The following is a 23,856-nucleotide window of genomic DNA, read 5'->3' on the forward strand; positions in this document are numbered from 1 at the left end:
TGCACGTCGGGGTTTCAAAACTCTGTTGATTGTTGGTTCTCAGATAAGAATGGAACGTCGGGGCCTAGCTCAGGGTCCCAACTTACCTTTTTCGCCTCCCCCATCATGCCTTCGCCAGCGACTTCGAATCTCACACGTACTCAGACGCCTACTGTCACACTGCCCCCGTCGGGACCTACCCATCAGGAACGAGCTCAGAACGCCCCCAGCAGTCCTGTCATTGTTCCTGGCCGTGTCTTTGGTGCAGCCGACAACGACGACGACATATTCGACTGTGGTCCTTCTCGTGTCACCAGGTAATGTGGCGGTGTATGAGACCTACTGTCCATGCTTTTACATTTATCGTGCTCGTAGGAAAAGGAGCGACGAGATAGATAGACGACTAATCAGCAAGGGCAAGATTTTTACGCGGACTTATTCTAGACCACGGGTTCTCTAATAACCCGCTCCTAGACAAGTCACACTACACCAAGAGGTGTGTGTGACCAGCCATAAAATAGACCTCATACTGACATGGCTTGACAGGCAACAGCGGCATCATGCACTATACGCCGAACTTTTAGAGCTTGCCCCTTGGATTCGTGATGAACTACGCAGGCGTGGCCCTGGCGGATCTGTACCCATTGCACGGGCGGTAAGGCCGATACACTCAGCTCACATGTATACTCTGACAATATATTTTAGCTCGAAGACGGACGGAAGGCGGCCCGCGCAGATGACATCAGTGGTGTCAAGCGTTGCATTCAAGACTGGCATGACTTCGTGCCAGCTCTCCCGCTGAAGAAGAACATGCGAGGATTCCGTCATGAGGAGTGCGGCCGGCTCCTGTGTCCCACAATCTATGATTGGACGGACCCAGTGTGAGTGCTTCTACATCATCCTGCCCCCTAGCTAAGTCAAATCCAGGGTCAAGGAAGGGCTGGCAAAGAAAGACCGCAAATATGACACTGGGTCACGTAATTGGCCCGTTTTGCTTTGGCGGGATGAGGCCGTGGACGAGACCGACCTGCACATTGGCTTCATGAAGAATGAGCTCATGGTAAAAGTATGTCTCTCTTTCTCAGCTACTAAAGTATATACTGATACTACTTCTTCGAGGCGGCCTTGCATGTGTTTCGGGGACCAAGTGCTGCGACCTCCGAGGACACCCTGAGCTGTGGTAAAAGGAAAGGCATTGCCGCCATTCACGGTGTAACAAAGATAAGCTCGGGTGCCATTGTATATTGTGCCATGCTTGTGAGGGTGAACCAATCCGTGTCCTGCTCGCAGCTCACCAGCATCATAGGTACATTTTGCTCTTTCTTCTCAAAACATATTTGGTGCTGGCAATACCACCGGAGGCTTCGCATACAGGGCATTCTATCAAGAGCTAGTACAGTATATTGACACTCAAATGCCTCGTGATTCGTACGCCGAGCTCCTTGCCTGGTGGAACAGGTACGTCGGGTGATTGCTTCCGAGGGTATTGGCTTGCTCATTGAGCTGTATGGTAGCCGTTTATTCCCAGAGGCGTTCGACGAGGACGATGACGTGGAAAACACCAGCCAAGGTGGTATCAGCATGGCTGCGCGCATGCTCGCGCAAGTGAACACTGCAGGCTCCGCACTGACACACTGGAATCATGAAAGCAGCCTAGCGGCAAGTGCACGTCGGTCTACGTGTGGTGGAGATGGGACAGCAGCGGAAGCAGGGTAGGCATGCTGTTTCTAATGCTCTGGATCTCGTGCGATAGATTTGTATTATATCTCCTGTGTCTGGGAATACATTCTATTTCTGCGTGGATACTATTATGGAAGGACAGGTTTCGAGACGTTTACCATCTGGCCGAGTGATGGGCGATGACCGACAGCCGTCTCGGGTCTGGACAGTTGATTATAATAAATGCATAACCTGACATAACCTTGCAATCGATATAGTTCTTGCATTGATTTCACTTCTTGCGGAGGTATGACAACATGTGCCATCCGAATGTAATGGATGGCCCAGCCGTCCGCAAGTCTTGTATATATTGTAATACCGGTACTTATTTTAATTGATTACTATGGGATGGTAATCGGTCGACAGATCGGGGAGAATTTGCTGATGTACAAGCACAACAAGCAAAGCAAAGCGATAACACGTCAGATAAAGTTCGTCTGGACGGCTTCCCGTTCGGAAGCGGTCCCAGAAGTTGTCTCCTTTTGATAAAAGGGGTCTTCCTCTGCTGATGCCTTCACCTCGACAAAAGCCAGCCCGCAGGCCCAGTCCTCATCTACAATTTCCTCTGCGGTTCGCGGTGGCTCGACTACCTGCGTAACCTTTTCCTTTTATTTTTCTCGTTTATATTCCTCGTCTTCTTGCAGTCTTTTGCCTGGCCGAGGGAGGTTGACAGGGGTCGTGGCCGGACTATGCTGAGATCGGGTGTTGCTCTGTACCCGCCTTTCTTCGACTTTGCAGCTCGTGTATCAGCATTGCGAAACTCGATGGGCAAATTTTGTAGTTGGATGGTTGCTATGTAGCACCAGGCACCGCTCGGGAATCCTAACCCTTATCTCAGCGCTGAGCCATAGCTGAGGGACATCCGCTTATGTGTTATTCGTTGAGACTTAATCCTGATATTTTGTTTGTACATAATCATTTAATAGGACTAATCAATCCTCGGAGGAGAGGTACAAGGTTTCGTTGGAACGACACCAACTCAAGGACTCGGAAGCACAGGCGAAGAGAGTGGCGAAGAGGTAAGAGAATGAAGATGTCGGCCGGAAACGCAAAATGCTCACGACGAGGCTCGTGCAAGTCAAGCCCCAGACAATCCCCTCGAGACTCGGCGATAATGAACCTGTAGAGACGGAAGCCGTCGAAAGTGGGAGTGGGATATAAGAATAGGCCGCGTACGTGTTTGTGCTGTGACATCTGTGCGATTTACGGTGTACTCCGTCCCCGTCTAGGATCGCTTTCAGTCTTCTCAATGTGCTTCACTGCCAGTGCTTTCATCGGCACACCGGTCTTCCAACATACTAGTATTCATTGCGGTGTTCTAAGTTCTTGTTTTAAGTACCGTAGTCATAGTATCGTATGGAATGGTCGTTCACCTTGACGGAAATACAACTTAATTACTTCCGCAATTAAAGTGAGTTACTGTTTGCTTATTTTCCGACAGTCTTTCAGCAAGTGCTCTTATATACCTAAGGACAATGGGCCCGGCTGTTACCGTGTGGCTCTGTCACGCGGTCACGTGATTCAAAGAAGCGCCTTTGTGGCTTGTGGCTGCTCGCAACTCTTCAAACTACAACCATCTTGACGCCTGACAGAAAGAACTCCGACGCAACATCCACGAGACTGGACACGGACCGCCTCGACAGTCCCCTTGCATACCCATGGCGCACTACAGCACTGCTTGGTACAAACGTCCCGCCGTGAGTTCCTGATCACGACGAATTGCGGTCTGGCTAGCTAGAGTCATCGCTTCAGCCGTATCTTACTTCGTCCCTTGGCTTTCCAGTAAATTCTGACGTTGCTACTCTCTCGGTAGGTTGAGTCGGGAAACAGTCCCAGAATAGACTCGTTTAGGATGACAGGAGGGCCAATTCCACTCGACATGTTCCTGACAAAGATCTGTTTCCCCGACGCCGTCCTTCCCGAATGTAAGCCATACAAGCTGAGGAGCTTCCGAACGCTCCTCAACAAGATCGACCCCGCCGCGGAGACGTGCGACAAGCTGGTGACTTCCCGTGGTTCCATTGTCATGGATGATCGGCTGACGGATTTACAAATCAGGTCGAGGCTTTGAATCACGTCGCCCAGGACGCCCTCCCCAAGCAACCCCGCCACGCTGAGTTCCGCACGTACAACATCCGGCGGGACCTGTCCCCCAGCGACCAGGTCTCCAGCCGACCATCCTACATCTCCGTCATGCACGACGACCAAATACCCGAAGACGCACACTGGTCGCGGGCGCTGTCATTCATCCAGGTCAACCCCACAGCAGCGCATGATGTCCATCACCCGAGCACCCAACGGGGCCCGGACGAGTGGTGGGACGCGTACGAGACACGAGTGGACACGTGGAACGACATGCAGGCTTACGCCTCCGTCGCATTCCGCGCGCGCCCGCGGACATTCCTGCTCGGCGTCGCGTTGTTTGGAGACCGTGCCCGTTTGTATTACTGGGACCGCACGTGTATCCTTCTATCCGCCGCCTTTGACTGGAAGAAGGACCCAGCGCCGCTAGTCCAATTTATCATCGGTATCAGTCTACATGGCGACAGAGGGATTGACGCCACGGCCGATACGCCTGTCATTGATGCAGCTGAGCAAGAGCTGATACGATCAAGTTATCAGAGAGCGGTGGAGCTACGAATAGTCACGAAATACACGCCTCGACGTCAAGGCGGTACGCTCATCAACGAGAGCATCCGGATTGACATACCGAGGAAGGGTGCAGAGGGCGAGTATGACTCCTTCGTGACCGTCGGGCCTCCGCTGGCTGCTAGCAAAGACCTGCACGGTGTGGGCACGCGGGTCTGGCTCGCAACCAAGGTAGATACCTTCCCTGGGGAAGAAGACTCGGAATTTGTCATCATCAAGGACGCCTGGAGAGACACAGAACGAGCTTGGACAGAGGGGCAAGTGTATGATGCCATATACGCCGGGAAAGCAGTGGTGCGGGGGGTCGCGCGGTTCGACAACGATGTCGATGTGGTTGACAGACGTACGGGCAGGCCGCAGCGCATGGGCGGCATACCGTTCACCGAGATGGACGGGCATCGGAAGATGGTGCCGATAGACCTTGTCCACCATCGGTGTATCCTGCGGTCAGTCGGCATCCCTCTCACCCGATTCAAATCGACAAGACAGCTGCTGGAGGCTATTCGGGACGCCGTCGAAGGTACGCATATTTGAACGTCGTTTTATGTTGTTAACAGAACAAACGGGAAACTAGGGCACAAGGCAATGAACGAGAACGGTGTCATGCATCGCGACATCAGTGTGAACAATATCTTGATCAGCGCAGACCCGGACAAGGAAGGGGGTGCCAAAGGATTCCTCATCGACCCCGAGTATGCGATAGCTAGGGGCATGCCGAACTACGACGAGGAGCTGAAAGCTGACGTGGTATGCCATACCCGTATTAATAGGCTGTACGGTTCCGAGTACTTACTCTCCGCGCACAGGGAACGCCTAGTTTCGTGGCGTGCGCCAAAGCCGGGTACCACCAAGGAGACGTCGCGCACAAGCCCTGGCACGACCTCGAGTCCTTCTTCTGGGTAACGCTATACGTCGTCCTCTGCCACACGCGGTGCACGATGCGCGCTCGGTACGACGGCATCGGGGACCCCGGCGTGAGCAGGCCGCCCGGGTGCGACTTCGTGCACAAAGTGTTCGACCCTGAGCGGAGGGAGCTGGGGCAGTTGTTTCTCGAGAAGGACCTGGGGACGCTCGTCGTCGAGGATAACGCGCCGCTCACCGCGTGTCTCATCAAGCTGGGCGAGATGGCCGTCAGTATGTACGAGCACCCCGTGGAGACACTTCTGCCGGAGGAGAAGCGGGCACAGTTCTTTGCGGAGCACAGGAACAAGATGACGCACGAGAGCTTCATTTCGACCATACAGGGAGCGCTGGACGCGGATGGCTGGCCGGATGAGGTGGCAGACGGACCGATTCCCTACTTGAATATCGTGAAAGACACGAAGTATTTTGCATTGCTAGCGTTTAAGCAAATGGTGAACAGGCCACGGGTGATCCGAAGAGCGCTGCCCGAAAAACTTCAAGAGGCAGAGCAACCGACAGTGCCCGGTGACCAGGAAGCCATCCCAGAGCGTAAAAGCCGCGAGAGGAATACGAGGGGGAAGGAGGCCGCTGCAATGGCTCGTCCAGCTCAGAAGCGCAGGAAAGACCAGAAGCGCAAGGTAGCTCAAGACGAGGGCGTCATTATTACCGGGACGAGACACCGTAGAGACCCAGGCTCGGCTGGCCCGGTAGCTCCTAAAAAGCGGAAGCAAGTCGCAGCCGGTGAGGACGAGGCTCGGGCGGGGTCGAGAAAGAAACGGGCTAGACAGACGGATATGGACGCGATCGCGACTAGGACTAGAGCCGCGGTGAAGAAAACTGAAGCGTCACGAAGACAATCGCGTCGAGGGAAGGTCTGAATCGAGTACTCTCCCCTTACTTGGTCCTTTTAGATGCTGCATCAGAGATAGACATAGGTCGTTGTACCACTACTAGTTGTAATACGTACGAACACGGGGTCTCACCTGTATATTCCTTCCATCTGCAATATGTCGCTGCCTTCGTAGGCCGTTCAGCAGCCATGAAAACGCAGCCAGAGACAGGGTCGAAGGCCGCCTCCACCCAAGGCAGTATCAAGTGCAGTGGACCGGAGGCATGGTAGATAGTCGATGTATTGCTGCATCCAGAAACGCAAGCAGCCGACGACGCTTCGAGCGGCATGGAAGACGGGAGGAGAAGAGAGCCCAAGTTGCAGGTGTCCGACGCCCAGCCACGATCCGCGGACATATAGGACGCAGAAGATATACTATTGTTGTGAGCAGTCAAAGCTAACATAACCACTAGGGGCACGCGTCTCCGCCGTGTGTTGAGTTCAGAAACGAACACGAGAGCGGATTGCCGGGAGCACCATCGATTTGGACGGTGCTTTGCCTCTGGCGTCTCAAGCGAACGAGGGGTCTACGGAGCAGAAGAAAAAATAGGGCGTCCTTAGTATTGCGGACCGCTGGATGCGCGAGGAAGCCTAAGAACGCCGTCGCGCGGGGGAGCTCCGCGTGTCTGGCCAGTACCGAGAGGAGCGCATTGGTATTTATCATCCACGGATGTTATCAGCACGCGCAATTTACCATAGCGTCGTTGAGAGAAGCCTGAGACTCGCACACACACCGAGACTGAGATAGCAGTAGAGGGTGGATGCCAGAGAGCGGGTCTACGACGGGCGAATATCCACTCCCGGGCATCAACCCCGCGCCGGATATCTGTCAGTGTGGGAGGACGTTCGGGACATGTAGGTGGTGTCTTGTCTCGTGCAGCGAAAATGTGATGGGGATGGAGGGAAGACGGGCTGTGTGCGTCTGGAGAGGTATGCGAATGAGATAGCTGCAATGATACTATTCGCAAAGCCGCCGATCCCGAAGTTTATGTCTCACTGTAGGCAATAAGAAACGAGCCGGAGCTTCAGGGCTGGTTACGGAGGCGATATGAATCGAATGGCGGGGCCTTGCCTATATATCCCCTCGACGTGCGATTTGTCGCTCAGGTTGGATGCAGCGACACGGAATGGATGCCAGAGGATGAGCATCCGACGCGCATATGTCATGCCGCTCGCATCCAGCCCGCGCAGAGTATCCAGCGGTGAGGGAACGTTCAATACGTTTAGGATGTCGCAGGGTAGCAGGTATGTGAACGGAGGGTGGACGGGAGGTGTATGTCTTGCTGGCCGTAGGATAGACGAGCTGCTTCTTCAGAACCAGGTTCATATAGATAAGACGAGACGCTCAGTCTCCACTCAAGCCGATTCCTGTTGGGGTGAACGAGACGGCCTTCCGCTTTCGTACCCGTTGGCACGGAAGGGCATGTTTTACGCTATCTGTTTGCTCCACGCCGCTGCGGAGGCACCGATTGATCATCAAAGGATAGCTGCCATCCTTGCTCATCGGACCATATCGGATCCTATTGTCCTGAAGAAAAAAGAGGCCATCCGATGGGGACCGATGAGCAAGTTGGCATGGTATCAGACAGTGATCTAAACAATCAATGTCGTCTCGTAGAACATTGGATGCGATGTACCTTCCTCAGTTTCCGTCCCTTCATCATGATGAACGGTTTGGAACAGCGAAAACAGATTCAGTAGCTGGAACTCTGTGTTTCCCGGATGCAGACGCCGATATGTCAGCAGCATGACTCCGATGGGACCGGGAGAGTCGAGTGCACCGCACACTTTAGACAAAACCAAGTCGGTCTTCTCTGAGGTGAACGATGAGCAAGGATGTAGACATCAGAGTGCACAATGTCCAAGTCTCACATAGACAAAGACAAAGCGAAGAAGTTAGAGTCGCAACAGCCACCGAGAAAGCTATGCGCGCGGCACGTGACATCTACCGCCCAAGCCGCAATCGCGCTGTGTTTCTGGACGCGGGCGTTCTGCTGGTTCACTTTCGATGCGTCCGCTCACTCTTCATGTTTCAGCGTTGAACGACGCCGAGTACGACCTTTATACCTCATGCCTGCACGACCTTATCGACTGCGACGACGATGGCAAGACTCCGCACGACGACTCTTACTATGAACGAATTTCTGTGGGCGTCAGAGAGGCCAGGGCGTGGCTGCGAGGCAGATACCCAGAATTATCGGCGGGAGACTTGGACTCGGTGAGCTCGTAGACTGCAAGCGTTTGAATTTAAACTGACGTCGGGGTAGATCCTCAGGCTGTTTCACCCGAATCTGAACCCTGGCGATACGTTGGCCGGGGGTCAATTCTTCGCGGTTCTGCGCCTCGTCACACATGTCCGTTCAGGCAAGAGTGTAGAAAGAAGCCTTGTCTTTGTGCAAGGTGAGCAGGCAAATCGCAGTGCTTCACCGAACGTCGCGTGCTGACCTCGTCTCTGCCAGCGTATCCGCAGTCCCAAGCCTCGCGTTCCCATTCGCCCCTACAGCGTCATCGATCCTCGCCCTACCCGTCACAGTCCCCTTCTCCCCTGCGCTGTGCCTCCGATGCATCTCCGCCCCCCGAGCCGCCCCTCCCATCTCCGGAGTACATCCGGCGCAAGTCGTCCGAATCCCAAGCACGCCCTCCCCCCCAGCATCCCGACACGCGGCCGCCCCCTCCCCCGGCGAACCGCGAACCGCCCCCCGTGCCCCTCAAACCGAGCAACCCATTTTTGTCCCGCAGGCTCAAAAAATCGAGCGGCGGCGGCGCCGAGGACCCTGCCCCGCAAAAGGTCCCACCCCTGCCCCCCAGGAAGCCCCCGCCGCTGCTTCCCCCGCGCCACTCCAGCCTGGTGGTATCTCCGACCGGATCTGCGTCTGCGTCCACCTCGACTACGTCTACAGCCCATGGCGCGGGCGCGTCCTCTGCGAACAGGGTCCCGCACGCGGTGACGCCGCTTATGCGCCAGTCGCTCGAGGCGAGCAAGGTCGGGCAGACCGTGCGCGCGATGGAGGACCGGCTGGGCAAGGAACGCATCCTCGAAGTCGTCAAGAGCAGCTCTGGCTCCGGCTCCGGGGGCAGCACCCGCTCGCGCAGCTTCAGCCCCGGCACGCGGCTCGATCCCCGTCACAATGACACCGCGTCCCCGGGAACCTCCTCCGCCTCCTCGAGCTCCGGCACGGACACGAAGAGTGCCCCCGCGCTTCCCACACGCCACCGGCGCGCGAGCCCCCCTTCATCCGCTGGCTCCATGAGGTCATTCGAGCAGGTCGCGCACGCGTCCGTGAACCCGTTCGGCCCAGCCACCGTCGCCGCGCGTGCCTATTCAAAATCGCAGCCCCAGCACCGGTCCCCCTCTGCCTCCCCCTCGCGCCCCCGGTCACCCGAGCCCCCGGTGTCCAATCTCGCCGCGCCTTCCAAGCCCAAATCGCCCCCTCCCACGCACCCCGATCGCAAGCCCCCGCTCGCGAGCGTCTTCGATCCTTCGTCGCCGCCGGATTCGCCGACCGCGGGCAGCACCGCGCGCGTGGGCCGCTCCAAGTCGATGCACCACCCCGCGCCGCCGCCCGTGCCCCCGCCGCGCCGCAGACGCCCCGAGAGCGTGCAGCTCCCCGGCTCCGTCGATCTCACCGAGCCAATCTCCAGCTCCAAGCCCGATTCATATTCATACTCTGCTTCTTCTTACACAGCATCTGGCGCCCCGGCGTTCCACACGCTCTCCAGGCATCTTTCCCTGTCTTCCTCCCGCGATCGCAGCGCCAACGCGGGCGCGGCAGACCCGATCGCGAATCTCCAGCGCACGCTGTCGAACCTGCACACCCGCGCGCAGCCCAAGCTCGACGCCGCACGGTACAAGGCGGAGGCGGGGCTCAGCAAGCGCGGCTTCGTCAGCCACGCGCACTTCAACCCGGCGCACTGGCGCGAGGAGGGCGAGGAGGCGCTCATGGCGGATTCCGGCTCCGGCGAGGGCTTCGATCCCGACGTCGACCAGGCGCTCGACTCCGCGTCGGACAGCGTCGAGGACGACAGAGATAGAGACCGCGCGCGGGTGCGGCATGCCTATGCGGAGAGGGATAACCTCAAGTGGCCCGCTGGCGATGGCTGGGCGCCGCTATGATTCGCTGCGCACTGTATAATAGATAGAAGTGCAAGATCGTGTATTTGTATGCCTCGCACGCATAGGTTAAGATAAATAATGCTTTTATTACTGATTGCTCGGTCGGTGCGCGGCACGGACGCCGGAGCAGTGCGTCTGTATACACTATACAACCACAACAACAACACTACGTGCGTGTATAAGGTAGATTAGAGCACTCTAGAGATAATTTTGCGACTGGATGACGGCGTCGACGAGATCAGAAGACAAAGTCGGCCTGCTTCAGATGATCACGCAGGATCGCATCCCTAACTGCGAACGAATGAGGGACCTCCAAATGAATAGACTCCTGAGAATACATACCGGAGGTAAGAGTAACGGCAGTGGCCTTCGTATCCTGTGAAAGTGTCAGCGATATTTAGAGTGCGTAGCGGTATGGACGCACGACGACGGAAGTAGCATACGCATAGAAGGGCCGTGGGCGTGGCGAGTATTGCTTGAGCATCTCCTTGAATTTACCACGAAGATCTACACGATGCGTCAGTGAGAGCGACGCCCGAAGCAGACGCAGACCGACATTTCAAGACATGCGTGGTGCTATTCTCCCGGTCGCCGTAGCTGGGCATGTACTTCCTGACCACGACGCCGCGCTTGACCTTCTGCTCGAGAATGTCACATTTATTCATAAATAGGATGATCGCGGTGCCCGCCAGGAGCGGCGAGGACGCGATCGACTTCCAGAGCAGGAACGTATCTTCGAGCCGGTTGACGCTCGGGTCCTCCGCCAGGCGCTCGTCGAAGCCGGACACCGGCGCGAGGAAGATGATCGCGTTCACGTCCTCAAAGTACGGCACCCAGGCTGCCCGCTGGGCACGAGATGAGATGCATAGCACGTGACAGGTGAGGAGAAGATATACGGACCGACGTACGACACCCGCCCACGTCGTAGATCACCCATTCATGGCCGATATCGGGCCCTTTGGTGGAAAAAGACGGAGTGAGCGGACGGAACTTGTAGCAGATATCTGAATCACGGACTGGATACACGTAACTCACCCTCCTCGAAGGTTATCCGATGCTCCTGGACGCCTACGGTGCGAAGCCGCGCCCGCATGACATCCCCGTCCGTGGGCATGTACGAATGAACAGCGATGCGGTCAATGTCATTCAAGAAGCTAGGTGGAGGTAAAGAAGGTCATACAGGAAGTAAGGGTCGCAAGAGGGAAGAGGAGGGCTTACAAGCCGGAGGATTCTTCGATCGAGACGTTCCGCCTTTTGAGGACCTGCCTCACGACGGGATCCTCCCACAGGGCCTTGATGTCTTCCCTGCATTCCGCGATAACGTCTGTGGCATCATCGGAATCTACCTGGCCATGACCAACGCTGGACGGCTTCGGAGACATGGAAGGTTTTTGAAAGGCATCTTTCCATGAGCGCACAGCGAAGTCAGGTGGGACATCCACACCTGGCTCAGGCGTAGACGAGCCGTGGACAGACACAGACGCAGAGATTTCCTCACTAGCCGCGCCCAACCGCCGCTTCAGGTCAGCTTCTACCCTCCGGAGAGGCAGTAGCCGGAATTTCAGCAGACGGTGCTTTTCCGAGAACTGCAGGGGCGGACGCGAAGTCGGGCTGACTGGGTTCTCGTCGTCCGAGTCGTACGACGGGGGATTGCCTGCCATTTCCTGGACGACGGCGTCGAGGATGGTGCGTATCGATCGGATAAGATTGAGTTGAATTACGGCTCGCCAGGACGTCCGTTCTTGCTGCCAAGCTTCCCGAGCATAGGCAAGTTGAAAATCTGTGGAGTGGGACAAGACTATCAGCTCGCATTCCCAGGCGCACGAGCCTCGAGGGCGGAGGACTTACTCTTCAACGTCGTGGACTTGCCTATTAATAAATGGGCATGAATGAACGGAGCCCCCTCAGCCGCTGAAATGAAATGCAGGAATGAAATACGACTGACCACTCTCTGCTTGCCCGAGCAGAAGCACCTTGACCGGTTTCTTGTTCCTCTTCAACGCCGCACGCTCGCTTTTGAGCTTCTGGTCTATCTCGTCCGATATTCGCTTTGCCTCTGCCTCGCGCCTTTCCCGAGCCAGCTTCTGCTCCCATGTCTCATTCGCGGGAGGGGCGGTCATGCACGCGAGCGGGTCATGTTCGATGGAAAGCCTGCCCATGGCGGGTGCACGCAGTTCAGGCAGGACGCAAGCGGGAAGGAAACGCGAGCAGACGGCCTTCCACTACGAGGAATATAAACAACGCACGGCGAGAACGTTCTCTCGCTAATAGATTCGCTAGCAACATGGGTGGCGGCATTAGTTCCGTTTGTGTTCAGAGCCGCGACAATAGACGCGAAGCCGCCGGCACCCTGCGGTCTCCGGCTACTCCGGCACCGCCAGCCGGCCCCGCTGCAGCTGACATCGGTCCCGCGGACGGGCCCCGGTGTCCGGGACTGCGCCTGCGAGCCAGGGATGCGAACGCTTGAGAACGGTGAAATGACCTCCATGGGAATAAGGAAGCGGAGAAGAGGCACGGTGTACGTTATGTGCAGATATTGGCAGTGAATCTCAGCCAGTTGGGTTGGCGACATCGGACACAACCATCACTCACGCCCGCCAACGCGGGAGACAGCGATGAGTCCATACGTTGCAAACAAGAAACGCATAATGCGACAGCATCGGTGCCTCGTGCACGACTCAAATCTACCCGGATCATCCTTCCCAAGGGATATAAATATATTAAAAACTAGACACAGTAGAGCTAAAGATGACATACGAAAGTGCGAGACAGCAAAAGCCACGCTACAGCAGCGAATCGAGCTTCGACAGCACCTCGAGCACGCCCGCGACGAGCTCGAACCCGAGGTCCTCCTCGCCGACCATCTCCTTCTTCACCTCCTGCAGCAGCCCGAGCACGGCCTCGCGCCCGCTCACGCCGCCCGTGCTGCCCAGCCCGATCCTGCTCGCCTCGCGGCGGCGCGCGCCGGGCGTGCTCGCGCCCGCGCCGCTCCCGAACGGCCAGCACGCGAACTCGGCGAGGATCTCGTCGCACCGCTGGAACGCCGCCTCGCGGTCCTCGTACGTGAGCCGCCCGAACGCGTTGTCGAGCACGCTCGCCGCGTACGCCGCGCACACGAGGCACACCGCGCGCATCGCGCGGCACTGCGTGCCCTCCTTGTCGAGCGCGGCGGGCGGGACGGAGGACGTCGTCGCGGTGAGCAGGTGCACGACGCGCGCGATGATGCTGTCTTTTGTGCGCACGTCCGCCACGGGGTGCGTGGCCATGTCGAAGAGCAAAAAGTTGCGCTTCTCGGTGCGCAGGACGCCCTTGTCGACGAGCCCCTTTGCGAGCCGCTCGCGGACCTGCTTGAGCTGGAAGCCGATTTTCATCACGTTCCATGTTTCGCCTGTTGGGAGTCACGACACCTTCAGCCTGAATGCCAGGAGCAATTCGCATATGTGGAGTGAGAAACACGGGTCCGAGTTAAAGAATGTTTAACGCCCCCGAAGAAACAGCGGGTCAAGGTAGAAGCGGTTTGAAACCGTGCATGCACGTAAAGTGATGATGTCTGAGACTTTTCGTATCCGCCGAATACACCACCAAGTATGACATACAGAGGAGATGACAACTCACCGCTTAGCAAATCGATCCAGCTGTTGATCCCGAGCTTTTCCTCCTGCTGTCCCTTCATCATCCGTAGCGTCTCGTCCAGAATCGTCTCCCCCGTCTGTCTGTCATCTATCACCTCGACCAAACGTTCCGTGAGCGGGATTCGGCGTCGATTGGGGTCTTTGACCACAGCGATGCGTCGCCGTAGCGCAAGTTCTATTAGAATGCACCCCCGGAGGGCATATGATATGTTGTCGTTCCAGAACGAGAGATATCCCTGTGACACGGAAGGAGGGCGGTCAGACGTCTGTCTACACAGAGTACCGTTTTGAAGATTTGCACATTCTCGTAAAACCACATGCAAGGATGCGAGTTGACGAGAAGGGGCGACAAACCCCCTGGGTGGAGAGAAGGCTGGCTCACCTGCTTGTCCTTGAGTCCGAGCAAGAGAACCTCCTCCATGAGCGTGAGCCGGGGCATCTTCCCGCCCGCGCGTATCTCCTCATTATCTCTGTCCAAGTCCCGCGGGTCGTACGCAATCTTGCTCCCGCCCTGGAACGCGGCGCCGCCGTTCCCCAGCCCGCTCGCAGGGGCGTTAACATGTGTTGTCGAGCCGTTCGCCGAGGGCGCGCGCGAGCCGTCGTTGTCGTCGTCGTCGAGCGCGGCGGAGGAGGAAGCGTGGGTTGGGATGCGCCGGCGTGAAAGACCGGTCGAGGTCATGGCATGAATGGGAGCTGAGCGTTGCGCTCGAGGAGGAGGAACGCTGGCTAGCGCTGCGGCGCTGCGTCTAACTGCGGCTCCCGGCCAATCAGAGGGGCCCGGCATCTCCCGCTCTATACTTGTGCGGTGGCTGCTGCATCATGACAAGTTCAACTCGTCCGACACAAACGCCTTTGTATGTTCAGAATATTCAGCTACCTTCATACGTTCGATGATAACCGTCCGCGCTGAAGGTGGGGAGCTCGGTGTTGCCATGGTTTTGATCGGCAGTAAGAAGCAGCCCGGATGGTTGGCCTGAGCGTCGTATGTGACGCCGCTGCCTCATGGATCAAATATCCTCTCTTGCATCTCAATTTCTTTGCGGGCTCGTGTCTTCACTTTGTCTTTCCGTACGGCACTAGGAATCATGTCTTCATCCTGCTGCGACTGAATGCACAAGCCCCATCGCGTGAGTTCCCCGTACACGACTATCGTCGACTTTGAATTGCTGACGGCCCCAGGGGATATTTGGATAAATGTCTGTAGAGCTTACGCCTGAGTTTATTCTTGCGCGACAAGGTGTGAGCACTGCGCGCGCGCAACGGCCTGCTCAAGTCAGCGATAATCCTCTGGACGCTATCTGAATGCCATGTTATCCCAGGTCCCAAGTATAGCCTTGTTGATGGCACAGTTTAGCTCTGCCAGGAATTCACCGGTGCGACGGTAAATGCAGTCCCTATCTAATACATTCAGGTTGGGCCCCCCACGCATTTGGCCTTCCACGGCCGCCCGTAAGGTCCGTACGCGCTAGTGGGCTTCGCACTGCGCTCGTGTCTGCCACTAATCTCCGTTTCATGGCAGACTTATCTTTGGCTGGTGTTCCGGCGAGCTCTACTTCTGCGTCCTGCGTTCTGCCTGTGTACGCTGCGTCATCGCTGCTGCTGCTTCGCGTTCCTGCTGCTCTGCGCTGACACACACTCGTTCGAAATGTTTTATCAGGCGTTGGATATGTCAGGAAGCCTCGAATGCCGGCAGCTGACCGTGCCCGCCAGATTGCCTCGCCAGCGTCCGCTCAGCCACAGTGTGACGGGTGTGACCGCCTTCCTATCCGGGCGTTCTTCTCATCGGGAGTAATGGGCGATTGATTGGGGGTTCTGGCTTGCGCTGGATTTTCCCGACCTCGAGGCCGGCTTGATGATATTCTGACCCTGGCTTCTGCTTCCAAGTCGCTCCTTTCTTTTGAGCTAAACGTCGACGTGTGCGGGCACACCTCGACCCTCCTCTCTCTCCTTTGCGACTCCTCTCCTTTGTCCGCCCTTTGTCCTGCGCAGACGCCCGACGGCGACGGAACGCGACCACGAGCGAACAATGGCGACCCCGCGAGCACACCGAGCGCGCGCGCCCACCGCGCCCCGCGACCACCAGCGTCTCCCGCACCGCCCGAGCCCTCTGAACACACCACAGGACAAAGAGAGACATCACGGCCTCCCGACCAGCCCGAAGCAGGTGTGCAACATCCCTTTGTCCTTTGGTTTCCGATCCTAACTACCCGCAGTTCCTCGCGCCGCCAGGCACCGATGAAAGAAACTCGCGCTGGTCCGACGTGATCCCGCCGCAGACCGGGCTCACCTTTGCCGCGATCTGGGACCCGGACGACGGCATGGTCACCTTCTCCGGGCCCGAGCTGCGCAAGTTCCCCGCCGAGGGCGACGCCAAGTCCTTCGACCAGCCGTCCACCGTCGACGCCCAGTCCCAGGTGCTCACCATCGACCGCCTCGCGCTCCCCGCCACCGTCCAGAACTCCGCCGTCTGGGCGCTCGAGGCCGAGTCCGGCCCGCTCACGTTCGCCTGCGACGCGCTCATGGACATGGACGGCTACCTCGGCGCGTTCCACGGGCCCGCCGTCAAGTCGCCCGGCGCCGCGTTCCACGTCCAGCTCCCGCATCCGAACCCGAGGTCCGAGGCGAGCTCGCTCCGCAAGTCGCTGTTCCGCAAGCTGCCGAAGGAGGCCAGGGAGAGCTTTGACTGGAACGCGGTCGCGAGGCTCGACGAGAAGCTCCTGCGCCAGCCCCAGGCCGCGTTCGCGGACGCGTGCATGAACGGCGAGCTCTCCCCGCCGACGTCGCCCACCCGCAGCAAGCATCGCTCCAAGCGCAACACGATCGGCGACGAGGGCTTCTGCGAGGGCGGCCGCACCTGCGTCTCCTCGCCCCTCCCGGACTCGGCCGTCATCGTGGAGATGAACATGGTATGTCCGTCTTCGCTCTCTTATCGGCTCCAGCGCCAATGCGGCTTCTAGAGCTCGAAATTCTCGATGACCACCACTTCGACGTCGAACTACGTCGAGGTCACCGAGCCGGGCTCCCCATCCGACGACGAGGACAACGCGGACAGCGCGTCCTGCTCCTCCTGGTCAACCGTGACACCACCCGACGCGATCGAGTACCTCACCTCCAGCGCGCGCGCGCTCGCCAACCGGCGGCGCACTCTCAAAAAGCGGCGCACGCGCGACCCCAACGTGCCCGCCAGCCCCATCGAAGTGCTCTCGCGCGAAAAGTACAACTACGCCGTGCCGCCGCCGCCCGAAGTGCCAAAGGCGGAGAACAGCAATCACATCAGGCAGCCGTCGCTGCGGGTGAAGAAGGCCGTAAGGTCGGCGCTGGACGGGATCCAAAAGTGCCGCAGGCAGGACGACGAGCGCTGGGTCGAGGTCGAGGTCAAGCAGATGGTCGTCCAGAAGCTGCTATAACCGCTGCACTCGACATTTAGTATTGATTTTTCTCTTATCTTTGTTTTCGGTCTTCGATCTTCTTTGTTGCTGGCCTCGCTTGTTTGTTATGCACCACCCTAGAGCGCCGATTCGCACTCACGACTGGACACGAACGCTCGCTCCCCGCTCCTTACATTGTCCTAATTATCGCGCTGCCTGCGGCGCTCTGTAATTCTCACGAACACTCCATCTCCTCCTACCCCTGACGAGCCACCTACGGACCCGCTACGTCTCTTACCCCTGCTCTTGTACCTCTGCTTTCGGTTTGAATCCTCGCGGTTGGGTTTCCGGCAAATGTAATACTACGATACTGTACCTGCTCGTCACATCTACCTCCAGGGTCTCTATATATAAACGCATTCCCGACCTCTGGCAGAACCGGTTCAGTGCGCGTAGCGTCATAACATACGTATCTCGAGATTCCAGGAAGTACGCACCCGCTGCGACTCAGAAGAAGCCGGATTTGCAAAAGGACATGCATCGCGTCCCAGGAGAAAGGTAAGCAGACGCGGATGTTTGGAGCTTGACCGGGTCCGAGTATCGACGCGGGGGCTTTAGCCAGCGAGCATGAGTTACCTGTGCCACACCCACGCCAGCCGGCCAGGAATTTACATTCCACGAGCGCAAGTCGCCATTCACACTGCGAGGCGGGTGGGCGAGAAGCTGCGTTGCGTTCGTCTGAGCGGGCTTACGTTAGGACTATCGCAGGGGTGTTATTCATGGGCATGGGTCTGGAGCGCGACCGGGAAGCCCGGGCTTATAAACGTAGCAAGCAATAGTGCCCGCAACGGTCACCCTGGATCTGCGGTGGAACAGGTAGATTATAACAATACGCGAAAACAGAGAGCACACACAAGAGCAGCAACCAATACGATGAGTTATTAAACAAAGCAGCTCGCCTGCAACGGGTGTGGAATCTAACAACACACAACAGGTAGGTAGATGGATAGATCGTCGCCCTCTTCATGCGCTGCGCACGGCTTTCATGGATAGTACGCAGCGTCGTCCCACGAGTCTGCGTGGATGTGACGTTAGTGAATGCGTTGTGGGGGAGGGAGAGTAGGGAGATAGCAAAAATGTGGCGGATAGTTACCTTCCGTGATACTCTTCCACGCAAGGTATAGTATGCCCACAGCCGCCGTCTCGAGTATCGTCGCCACGAACGACCCGTCCACTCTCGCGTTGCTCCCCTAATTGACAGCCAAAGCAAATAAATCGGCACCATCCAATGAATATAGGGCCCAGTAGCAATAAACATTGACTTTAGCTTGGGTTGCGTAAATCCGTGGGAAGAGAGCAGACGCACCCTGCAGATAACCTTATTGAGCAGGAAGTAGTCGAGCTGGGAAAGGACGAAGACGGTCGCGGCGAGGATAAAGTACCACACGGGCCGGACCTCGTTCAGGATGCCGAGCACGATGTAGAGCATCAGGAGGAAGTACAGGATCGCCGCGCTATATGAGACATGAAGGCTTGGTCCAGTGGTTAGCGGGAGGGGAACGCAAGGACGTACGCGCCGGGCCAGATACTCGTGAACACAAAGAGCGGAGTACTGTGCAGCGCCTGCGGGGGCACTGACGGACCGAACGTGCTCGTGTACGTAAAAGCGACATCGAGGGATATGTACGTTGTCGCGGCGAAGAACGCGAGGGTGAAGAAGTGGAAGGGCTGTTGCGCCCGTTAGCCAGCTGCAAGGCATGTGTGCTGGTATTACGTACTATGAGCGAGCTAAGTGTGCCGTCCTCGACCACCTGCGTGGCGACTATTCCATTCGCTAGCAAGGTCCAAAAGAGCGCGGCTACGAGGCCGGCGTGAATGGCGGTGACGACTACGAGGGCTGTTGAGCCCTGCTCGAGGAAGCCGCCGGTCGTGACCAGCTGGAAGGGGAGCGTGAAGAGGTAGAGGATTTGAAAGTATCGCAGCTCGACGCGGCCTCGAGCAAGGTTCAGGCGGGTGCTGAAGCTGATTGTACGAGGAAAACTCACCGACAGCTGCCGTGCGCCGGCTGGTAAAGACGATAAGCAATACGACAAAGATGATGCTGACGGCGCATGCGACGATATTGGCGACGTTGCCCAGCGAGCCGTCGTGCCCTAGTCGGAGTGCGCCGCAGACGGGGTTGATGCCCACGGGTGCCGAGACGGCGTCTGCAGAGACACCGGCGAGCGTAGAGGGGGATTCATGCTCGAGCTATAGTAAGGTCAGCGGATAGTTCGAACGAAATACAAGCGCTGAACTTGCCTGGCGATAGAAGAGATTGCACCAGGGATACGAGGGCGTGTTGGTACATAAAGGCTGAAAATCGCCGAAGCGAGTCATCGCTTTGGACTGGCCAGCGCTGGCTCGCGGTCGTGCAAGGTCGTGGACGGGTTCGTAGCGCAGATAGAGAACAGAGCAAGTCGTGAGCACACGGCACATGCCATCAAACACGGGACAACAACTCCCAGGCGCTCTACTCACCTCCGCGTCTTATTCACCAGAACCCGCCCAGCGACGACGTGCAAACGAGCGAACGACGACCTTCCCGAGGCCTCCAGGTATACGATACAATCACAGCAAAAGTACAATGGCGCTCGACGACGCCGCCGTCGGCGTCCACCTCTCTCCCAACAGCACGTGGGACGGGGACCCCGGAACCCCAATATCCGGGTGGCGAGCTTGTCTTTCAGGCACTGTTACATTGACCCGACCAAGTCTCTGCTCGACTTGCCGGCAGCGAGTAAATTGATTCATTTCTTTTCGCGCGCTTCGTAGACAAGGGTGCTCGGATCCACCACAGCTTCGGTACTGCGAAACCGGACAGTCTCCAATATGCCTTCGGTTAGGCGGACTATCTATGGCCGTCCATTTTGTCCAGACTAGGTACGCCTGAGGGCACGCTCCGTGCCAGTGCGCGGACGTCTTGTCTCTAGTTGAGAACGCAGTTATTGGGCCTTTACACGGCGCACTCGAGCCTGCTCGCGCACCAAGCACGAAGTTCCGCCAACTACCGACCGCTTCTTATATTCTTATCAGACGTTTTTGCTCCGATACGGTTTGACTTGCCCAGAGTCGGGTGTCAGAGATGAGCTCATACAGGCAATACAGACCAAAATCACAACTTACGATGTGTTTGGCGTCCGTGCACGCCAGCTGGACACCACCGCAGCTGGCGGACTAGCGTAATGGTTAACGCGCCAGTTTCCGGTTTACCCTCACCTTTAGCTGGAGATTCTGGGTTCGAGCCCCATGCCCGTCGTGCTGAGCGCTATAGGTTTGTTTTGCTTGTTGCTGGTCTTTGTAGCAAGATCCCCTCTCATCGTGAGGAGTGCAGACCTACCGCCAAGCAGCATGCGAGGCAGGACAACTATATGTCGATGTGCAAGCCTGAGTTCGTCTTCCAGTCACGAGTTGGAACGGATGTGTGACATTAGATTTACGCCCTCCCGTCCCCGAATAAACCTATTTTCGCCCATTAAGGGTCAAGGTACGCGTGCAGACAGCTTTCAATGTTGGATAGGAAACACTCATTATATAACATGCCGATGAACAGTAATAGTACCCATTGTCCGAGCACGACGAAACTCCGCGAACGCGCCGTACACCAATGCGCACGCTCCCTCACGCCATGCCCCTCACGCTTCGTGTTCGTGACCTGGCGCGTCCGTCTCTCGTCACGCTAGACGTTCGTAGACCTGCGTGTTGTCGAACTGACACCGGTGCGCACTCCATTCTTCGAACAGTGCCACCGTCTATCGCGCCCTGCCGAACAGTCTCAAGGGACTCGCGCTCGTGCCACACAATATATCTACGCAGAACGCGTATCACGCAATGCCACCGCTACCAGAGAAGCCCCCGCTGTACCAGGTTGGCTACATCGCCACGCCCGAAGCAATCCACGCGAAGGAAGTGTGCGAATTCACCCAGAATCGCACCAAAAGGTGTCTCAAAGCTGCGCTGAATATGTGGCTCGCCCGAGTACTCCGCAAGCGGCAGATGACTCTCGAGGTAAGCAACATCAATAACTGCTTCCCTCCGCGATTGCACTCACCAGTGTGATTCACCTAAGGAATGGCAAAAGCTCGTGAAGCGCGAAGCGTTGCTCAAATCACTCGGGATAGGGAACCCGAAGAAAGCGCGAGGGAGCAAGCAACCGTGGTTAGGGATGCCACGCCACTACGATCCTCCCTCATCTCCGGCGCGCTCGTCCGCGCGCCTCCCACCTGAAGCGTTCGCGAGAGCAAAAGCGAAGCTCCTTGCGCGGCGCCTGCACGAGGAGCTGGACAAGGCTGCAGAGAAGTTCGCAAATATGGGGATACAGGAATGCGAGGATGAGGAAACGGGTCAGAAGGTGAAGCGGTCGATGCGGCTGAAGGGCACGAAAGAAAAGAAGGAACGGGCGGAAGCTGAGAAGGCAGTAATCGACGCGTTGGAGAAGTTGGATATACGAGAGGATGATGGCGGGAGTGAGGAAGGCGGGCAGAGAAGGGACACGGGAAGGAGGTTCAGTACAAAGGGGAAACAGAGGCGAGCGAAGGTATGGGGTCCGTACCTTGAGCGAATGCGCCGTCGGGAAGGTGGCATGCCGGCAGACAGGTTAAGCAGTGGTCCTTTCGAATTCGAGAACAATGCCAATCATGCGTGGATTCAGTCCGAAGCCCCTGCGGCAACTGGAGAAGTGGAAGCGGTTGACATACCTCGTCCAGAAGATGATATGCAGGAAACTATGGGTTCCTCTGTCAGCGTCAGCTTTGAGTCGGGCGCGCAAGAGGCCGAGGAAGATCAGCCAGCGGAAACGGAAGGGGAATGGGACGAGCACGCTATAGTGCGGGAGAGTACACCGATGGAACATCAGGAGGCTCAAGGACCGCTCAGCGAGCCTTCGAAGCCTCTGATTCCAGTCAGCGACACCCTCCCCGGGATTGCAAGAATCGACTATCCCGAGTTTGGACTACCGCTCTACCACACGCCTCGAAGACTGCGCATTCACGATGTAGAAGTCGAGTCCGAAATAGAACTGGACTGGGGCAGCGACGACGCGGGGAGCATCACAACCGAGATAATCGAAGACATCGATGTGGACCTACCGGAAAACACGGGCATGTCACAGCTGGATCGAGACAGCTCCATACGCTCGGTTGACCAGATGGATACATTGGACCGTGATACGTCCCTGCAGTATCCTGTCGCTGCAAACGAACTGCAACGGGATTTATCCATGAGATTGATTGACCCTGCGGATGACATCGCCGAGGCAATGGAAAATATTGAGATCATGCTGGATGGGAGTTTCATGCAGTTGTGATTGACTTTTGCAACTGTCCATAGAGAGTATCCAAGGCAAAGATAGGATGAGATATGACCTGTACAATTAGAGAGTGCCTATAGAAATACTTGTCACAACGGCCAACCGAAACTTCGGTGCCGACCGAAACCGGTAGCCGCATGCCATGTCGCTTATTAATATTCCTACGCCTTAGTAAAGCGCATTCAGAAAAAGGAATATAATCATGTCCGGGAAGTTGTCTCTCAATGTAATATACATATTCCTACATAGAGTTGCTATAAATGACAGATAATGTTCGATATTTGGGTATATCTAAAATACATAAGCAGAGTATATTATTCTGACCGAAATTTGAACAGCCACTAAACTTTATATCTTCACGTCCAGCAGAGTAGAAAACAATATACAATAAGCAGATGCAAGCACAAAGGGAATCAAATATTTGAGACGGGGCTCCTTGAACTGAAGCCACCACCTGGGTGCGGTTTTCCCACGCCAAATGGGCTGGCAAGGAGCGTCGTCGATGACAACAGCAGCCAAACGCCTGCACCCCCACCTGATTTCCTGTTCATTGCCCCCGGCCAGGTCCCATAACTTTTGGGCCAAGGCACAATACAACGCTGCCCAACTCTTAACGACAACTACGCGGGCCAACCACCATAAGATGTCCCTGACCCGTCACTCACCTCGAAACACCTCATAGCGCCGTTTCTTAGTACCATTCGCAGTGTCCCCCTATACACCTACCCATATGGAACGGACGGTAGGCCGGCCTACCGTCCGTCGCGGGAAATACTTCCTTTTCGGCCCTTCTGACTATCTGGCAGGGGGTTTACGCACCTCCCAGTCAACATTGAAACACCCGCCGGGACCCCCCTCCCCCCCTGCGGCCGCCTGCGGGCGCTTGTGTGCGGACGGCCTGCAACCCGCGACGGCAGGGGCTGGAATCGCTCCCCTCTCTCTGCTCTTTGTTGCAGCACCCTATTTCCACCCTTGTGAGCCTCTTTGCTTAGGCACCGCAGCCGCCAGACCCTCCCATTCAGCCTCCACCGATCTCCCTTGCTGGCACGGACATCGACGGTGGGGGCTGAAAGGGGTCAAATCTCTCCCCCGTTGCATGCATCCCCCCTTCTGAAGCTCCCTGAGTCTATCTCGGTAGGCACCCAACCCGCCAAACCCCATCGCTCGTGCTCCAGCGTGCTCCACCTGGGGCTCAGTGGGTCATGCAGGCTTGGAATTCACCGACAGACTCTGCACGTCTTGGACACACCCAAGGG

At 57.0% G+C, this 23,856-nt stretch overlaps 9 protein-coding genes and 1 non-coding gene across 10 annotated transcripts; 7 read left to right on the top strand and 3 right to left on the bottom strand.

Moving 5' to 3' along the window:
* Positions 1–105: 105 nt before the first annotated feature.
* GLOTRDRAFT_131188 (uncharacterized protein) lies at positions 106–1,732 on the top strand (the record flags this gene model as incomplete). Its single annotated transcript, XM_007869939.1, has 8 exons — positions 106–296; positions 526–634; positions 685–860; positions 907–1,045; positions 1,099–1,236; positions 1,286–1,437; positions 1,494–1,584; positions 1,637–1,732. 8 exons carry the CDS (start codon positions 106–108, stop codon positions 1,730–1,732), a joined length of 1,092 nt encoding a protein of 363 aa, XP_007868130.1.
* A 3,038-nt stretch (positions 1,733–4,770) lies between these two features.
* GLOTRDRAFT_14925 (uncharacterized protein) lies at positions 4,771–5,013 on the top strand (the record flags this gene model as incomplete). Its single annotated transcript, XM_007869488.1, has 2 exons — positions 4,771–4,867; positions 4,922–5,013. Coding segments are annotated over 2 exons (189 nt in total), but the record flags the coding sequence as incomplete, so codon positions are not given.
* A 272-nt stretch (positions 5,014–5,285) lies between these two features.
* Positions 5,286–6,128, top strand: GLOTRDRAFT_94974 (uncharacterized protein; the record flags this gene model as incomplete). The annotated part of the gene is made up of 1 exon (XM_007869940.1): positions 5,286–6,128. The coding sequence occupies one exon, from the start codon at positions 5,286–5,288 to the stop codon at positions 6,126–6,128; it is 843 nt and encodes a 280-aa protein (XP_007868131.1).
* Positions 6,129–7,996: 1,868 nt separating this feature from the next.
* GLOTRDRAFT_139912 (uncharacterized protein) lies at positions 7,997–10,253 on the top strand (the record flags this gene model as incomplete). The annotated part of the gene is made up of 4 exons (XM_007869941.1): positions 7,997–8,111; positions 8,176–8,357; positions 8,407–8,539; positions 8,599–10,253. 4 exons carry the CDS (start codon positions 7,997–7,999, stop codon positions 10,251–10,253), a joined length of 2,085 nt encoding a protein of 694 aa, XP_007868132.1.
* Positions 10,254–10,333: 80 nt separating this feature from the next.
* Positions 10,334–12,433, bottom strand: GLOTRDRAFT_63488 (guanine nucleotide binding protein alpha subunit). Its single transcript, XM_007869942.1, has 9 exons — positions 12,199–12,433; positions 12,102–12,122; positions 11,472–12,033; positions 11,289–11,407; positions 11,154–11,209; positions 10,810–11,098; positions 10,678–10,760; positions 10,596–10,629; positions 10,334–10,544 (listed from the first exon to the last, which is right to left on the bottom strand). Exons 1-9 carry the CDS (start codon positions 12,410–12,412, stop codon positions 10,492–10,494), a joined length of 1,431 nt encoding a protein of 476 aa, XP_007868133.1. The 5' UTR covers positions 12,413–12,433; the 3' UTR covers positions 10,334–10,491.
* Positions 12,434–12,818: 385 nt separating this feature from the next.
* On the bottom strand, positions 12,819–14,587 carry GLOTRDRAFT_122294 (GPP34-domain-containing protein). The gene is made up of 4 exons (XM_007869943.1): positions 14,268–14,587; positions 13,869–14,121; positions 13,011–13,641; positions 12,819–12,951 (listed from the first exon to the last, which is right to left on the bottom strand). Exons 1-3 carry the CDS (start codon positions 14,562–14,564, stop codon positions 13,037–13,039), a joined length of 1,155 nt encoding a protein of 384 aa, XP_007868134.1. The 5' UTR covers positions 14,565–14,587; the 3' UTR covers positions 12,819–12,951; positions 13,011–13,036.
* Positions 14,588–15,644: 1,057 nt separating this feature from the next.
* Positions 15,645–17,682, top strand: GLOTRDRAFT_139915 (uncharacterized protein). Its single transcript, XM_007869944.1, has 3 exons — positions 15,645–16,049; positions 16,099–16,791; positions 16,843–17,682. Exons 1-3 carry the CDS (start codon positions 15,912–15,914, stop codon positions 17,290–17,292), a joined length of 1,281 nt encoding a protein of 426 aa, XP_007868135.1. The 5' UTR covers positions 15,645–15,911; the 3' UTR covers positions 17,293–17,682.
* Positions 17,683–18,091: 409 nt separating this feature from the next.
* GLOTRDRAFT_78912 (uncharacterized protein) lies at positions 18,092–19,886 on the bottom strand. The gene is made up of 8 exons (XM_007869945.1): positions 19,774–19,886; positions 19,555–19,651; positions 19,299–19,503; positions 19,032–19,246; positions 18,827–18,981; positions 18,620–18,767; positions 18,407–18,503; positions 18,092–18,328 (listed from the first exon to the last, which is right to left on the bottom strand). The coding sequence occupies exons 2-8, from the start codon at positions 19,630–19,632 to the stop codon at positions 18,297–18,299; spliced, it is 930 nt and encodes a 309-aa protein (XP_007868136.1). The 5' UTR covers positions 19,633–19,651; positions 19,774–19,886; the 3' UTR covers positions 18,092–18,296.
* A 577-nt stretch (positions 19,887–20,463) lies between these two features.
* Positions 20,464–20,551, top strand: GLOTRDRAFT_t91. The gene has a single exon. It is a non-coding gene; the product is annotated as a tRNA-Arg (tRNA).
* A 572-nt stretch (positions 20,552–21,123) lies between these two features.
* On the top strand, positions 21,124–22,597 carry GLOTRDRAFT_94980 (uncharacterized protein; the record flags this gene model as incomplete). Its single annotated transcript, XM_007869946.1, has 2 exons — positions 21,124–21,300; positions 21,347–22,597. 2 exons carry the CDS (start codon positions 21,124–21,126, stop codon positions 22,595–22,597), a joined length of 1,428 nt encoding a protein of 475 aa, XP_007868137.1.
* Between the last annotated feature and the right edge of the window lie 1,259 nt (positions 22,598–23,856).

Source organism: Gloeophyllum trabeum (assembly GCF_000344685.1).
Source record: "Gloeophyllum trabeum ATCC 11539 unplaced genomic scaffold GLOTRscaffold_00010, whole genome shotgun sequence".
Lineage (NCBI taxonomy): Eukaryota > Fungi > Basidiomycota > Agaricomycetes > Gloeophyllales > Gloeophyllaceae > Gloeophyllum > Gloeophyllum trabeum.

What these genes read in the sequence shown, in the direction of transcription:
- GLOTRDRAFT_63488 (XM_007869942.1), bottom strand. Translation starts at nt 12,412, where the DNA reads ATGGGCAGGCTTTCCATCGAACATGACCCGCTCGCGTGCATGACCGCC. An exon ending in GCTCGGGCAAGCAGAGAGTG is followed by an intron (nt 12,123 to 12,198) that starts GTCAGTCGTATT and finishes ATTTATTAATAG; the next exon opens with GCAAGTCCACGACGTTGAAG. An exon ending in ATCGAAGAATCCTCCGGCTT is followed by an intron (nt 11,408 to 11,471) that starts GTAAGCCCTCCT and finishes ACCTCCACCTAG; the next exon opens with CTTCTTGAATGACATTGACC.
- GLOTRDRAFT_122294 (XM_007869943.1), bottom strand. Translation starts at nt 14,564, where the DNA reads ATGACCTCGACCGGTCTTTCACGCCGGCGCATCCCAACCCACGCTTCC. An exon ending in TCGGACTCAAGGACAAGCAG is followed by an intron (nt 14,122 to 14,267) that starts GTGAGCCAGCCT and finishes TCCGTGTCACAG; the next exon opens with GGATATCTCTCGTTCTGGAA. An exon ending in CTGGATCGATTTGCTAAGCG is followed by an intron (nt 13,642 to 13,868) that starts GTGAGTTGTCAT and finishes GACTCCCAACAG; the next exon opens with GCGAAACATGGAACGTGATG.
- GLOTRDRAFT_139915 (XM_007869944.1), top strand. Translation starts at nt 15,912, where the DNA reads ATGGCGACCCCGCGAGCACACCGAGCGCGCGCGCCCACCGCGCCCCGC. An exon ending in TCCCGACCAGCCCGAAGCAG is followed by an intron (nt 16,050 to 16,098) that starts GTGTGCAACATC and finishes AACTACCCGCAG; the next exon opens with TTCCTCGCGCCGCCAGGCAC. An exon ending in TCATCGTGGAGATGAACATG is followed by an intron (nt 16,792 to 16,842) that starts GTATGTCCGTCT and finishes TGCGGCTTCTAG; the next exon opens with AGCTCGAAATTCTCGATGAC.
- GLOTRDRAFT_78912 (XM_007869945.1), bottom strand. Translation starts at nt 19,632, where the DNA reads ATGACTCGCTTCGGCGATTTTCAGCCTTTATGTACCAACACGCCCTCG. An exon ending in GCAATCTCTTCTATCGCCAG is followed by an intron (nt 19,504 to 19,554) that starts GCAAGTTCAGCG and finishes ACCTTACTATAG; the next exon opens with CTCGAGCATGAATCCCCCTC. An exon ending in GCACACTTAGCTCGCTCATA is followed by an intron (nt 18,982 to 19,031) that starts GTACGTAATACC and finishes CGGGCGCAACAG; the next exon opens with CCCTTCCACTTCTTCACCCT.